The following is a 2,295-nucleotide window of genomic DNA, read 5'->3' on the forward strand; positions in this document are numbered from 1 at the left end:
TATTTAAGTACAATTCTAGCATGATGGGTCTACAATATTACTTAAACAGTAAAAGCAAGGGAGGTTAGTGTACTTTTTAAAAATGGGGGAGCTGAGTGAAACTGTCAGAAATCTCAAGGGAGGTTTCTAAAATTATCCCTTAGATAATTGGTGATAAGGTTTTCTATTGTGAAATATGTGTAATTATAACTGTTTTCATGACGTACCTTTTCTTGATTTTTGAATTTTCTCCTTTTAATTATGCGTTCAGTGCTAGTTTAAAAGTTACATTACAACAAGTTAAAACAACAGCCTTACTCGAGACCATAAAAAAAAACATATAATGAAAGCAAAAGAAAAAAGCTTTGTAGACCACTTGCAGTTTTGTTCAGATTTGTTGTTACAAAAATTTCGAAGTAAAACTGCAGCTGTAGTTCAAATGTAAACAAAGCTACAAAATCCATTCCACCGCTGCGCCTGAATTATAAGAGAACTTTTTTTTTTATATATATGTTTAAAGACGAAGGGTAGACGTGGTTTCTTGAAATCCACACAACGCATATGCCCCGACATATAGATAGAATAATGTAAAATATCCTGGGACAGGTTGATCGTGATCATTTTCGGGGATGTCCCTTTGCCACCTCATAGGACATGTTGATTCTCTTTATGCCCTTTTAAGCTTACAATTCTAGGTCCGCAACAAGTCAACAAGGGCTATCCAAAGTTTTCTACCTTTGTTTTTTTTTTTTTAATCGTCATCCCTACTCCTACTCTATCATAATCTAATTACGGAGATATCCATTTGGACCTATGGGGGATCGATGGGGACAGAACCACCACTGGATCAGACGGATGCACCACGCACCCGTCTGAATTTTTTTGAAGCACCACAAATGTGGCAAATTGGTGGGAGGCAAGGTTCGAACTCTTGCCTCCCACCCCACCAAAGCAAAATGTAGAAACATTCTTCACATTTTGTGTCTGTTCATTTTGTCCCTCACCTTTGACTTTTTGCGTTTTCATGACTCGTACAAGTAAAACATCCAATTATATATTAAACCACAATGCCAGTAGTTTTTTTCAGCTGAAATTAGGGTCACAAGGCTATATTTCTGGTTCCTCTTGGTTTTATGATTTTATTTGAATCATTTCATGTCCTTTTTTCATTTTTCGTGATTTGCTTCTTATTCTACAAATTCTACAAATTTCATTGTTTGTTCTATTTTTGTCTTTCATTTTGTTCCACTTCTATCTTTTAGAACTTAAAAAGCTATCTACAGATGCTTTATGCCCTAATCACAAATGCCAATTCTAGGTTAACCCCCTTCCCTACCCAGTCAAGCCTCCATAAATCTCTACCTGAGTTGTTCTGAGATAACTTCCAGCAACCGAAGATGCCGTCCCACAAGACCTTCATGATAAAGAAGAAGCTGGCGAAGAAGCAGAGGCAGAACAGGCCCATCCCTTATTGGATCCGCATGCGCACTGACAACACCATCCGCTACAATGCCAAGCGTCGCCATTGGCGCCGCACCAAGCTCGGCTTCTAAATTTTCTGCGTCCGCCGTCACCAGCATGTTACCTTTATTTGTCTCGAGCTTTTTACCCTCCCCCCTAAAAAAAAAAAGAACTTTTGGTTTAATTAGTAGCTTAATTAAAGATGGTGGTGTTTTAATCAATTTTGGTATTGTTATTATCCTTATGACTGTTTCGTTGTAGGTCTCGAACGAATTTCATTTGATTCGAAGTCACAAAATTGAAACTTTAATTTGATTGAAGAACCTTTTTGGTAGAAAAAAAAAAAGAGCTGTTCTGAGTTCATCTTACTCGATCTAAATCAACGGTGTTACGACTTATTCAATGTAAGTTGAGTCGAATTTGTGTCAAAATATTTTGTCTGATTTGGACGTGAGCTGAACTTGGATTTCACTGAAGATTCATCTTACAATTTGTTTGTACAGCATATCGTTAAAAGCCCCTGATAATTTAACTGAAGAAAATATGCTCCTTAAAGTTTCTAATTTTAGGCAAAATAGGACAATTGATGGAAAATTTTTTAAAAAAAGACTGTAAATAACTAAATTGGTGTTAGTGAAATTTTTTCTGACTTTGTATTTTTTTATTTATAATGTTTAGAGTTTAGATGAACATGACTCCCTAGGTTTCAAATAGTTATAGTTAGCGGCCGTAATTACGATGAAATGACATTTGAATTGAATAATAACATTACAATTTTGATCCAAAATCCTTAACCAAAATGTAGAAAAGTTAAATAAAAAAGAATTGGATAAAACTAATTTGAATAACATTACA

The 2,295-nt window shown here is 35.3% G+C and overlaps 1 protein-coding gene across 1 annotated transcript; it reads left to right on the top strand.

Annotated features, from left to right (window-relative positions):
* Positions 1-1,341: 1,341 nt before the first annotated feature.
* Positions 1,342-1,763, top strand: LOC113754962 (60S ribosomal protein L39-3). Its single transcript, XM_027299120.1, has one exon. The coding sequence runs from the start codon at positions 1,377-1,379 to the stop codon at positions 1,530-1,532; it is 156 nt and encodes a 51-aa protein (XP_027154921.1). The 5' UTR covers positions 1,342-1,376; the 3' UTR covers positions 1,533-1,763.
* The last annotated feature ends 532 nt before the right edge of the window (positions 1,764-2,295 follow it).

The sequence above is a fragment of the Coffea eugenioides genome, unplaced genomic scaffold, assembly GCF_003713205.1.
Source record: "Coffea eugenioides isolate CCC68of unplaced genomic scaffold, Ceug_1.0 ScVebR1_115;HRSCAF=498, whole genome shotgun sequence".
Classification (NCBI taxonomy): domain Eukaryota; kingdom Viridiplantae; phylum Streptophyta; class Magnoliopsida; order Gentianales; family Rubiaceae; genus Coffea; species Coffea eugenioides.

Coding starts and splice junctions, on each gene's coding strand:
- LOC113754962 (XM_027299120.1), top strand. CDS start 1,377: ATGCCGTCCCACAAGACCTTCATGATAAAGAAGAAGCTGGCGAAGAAG.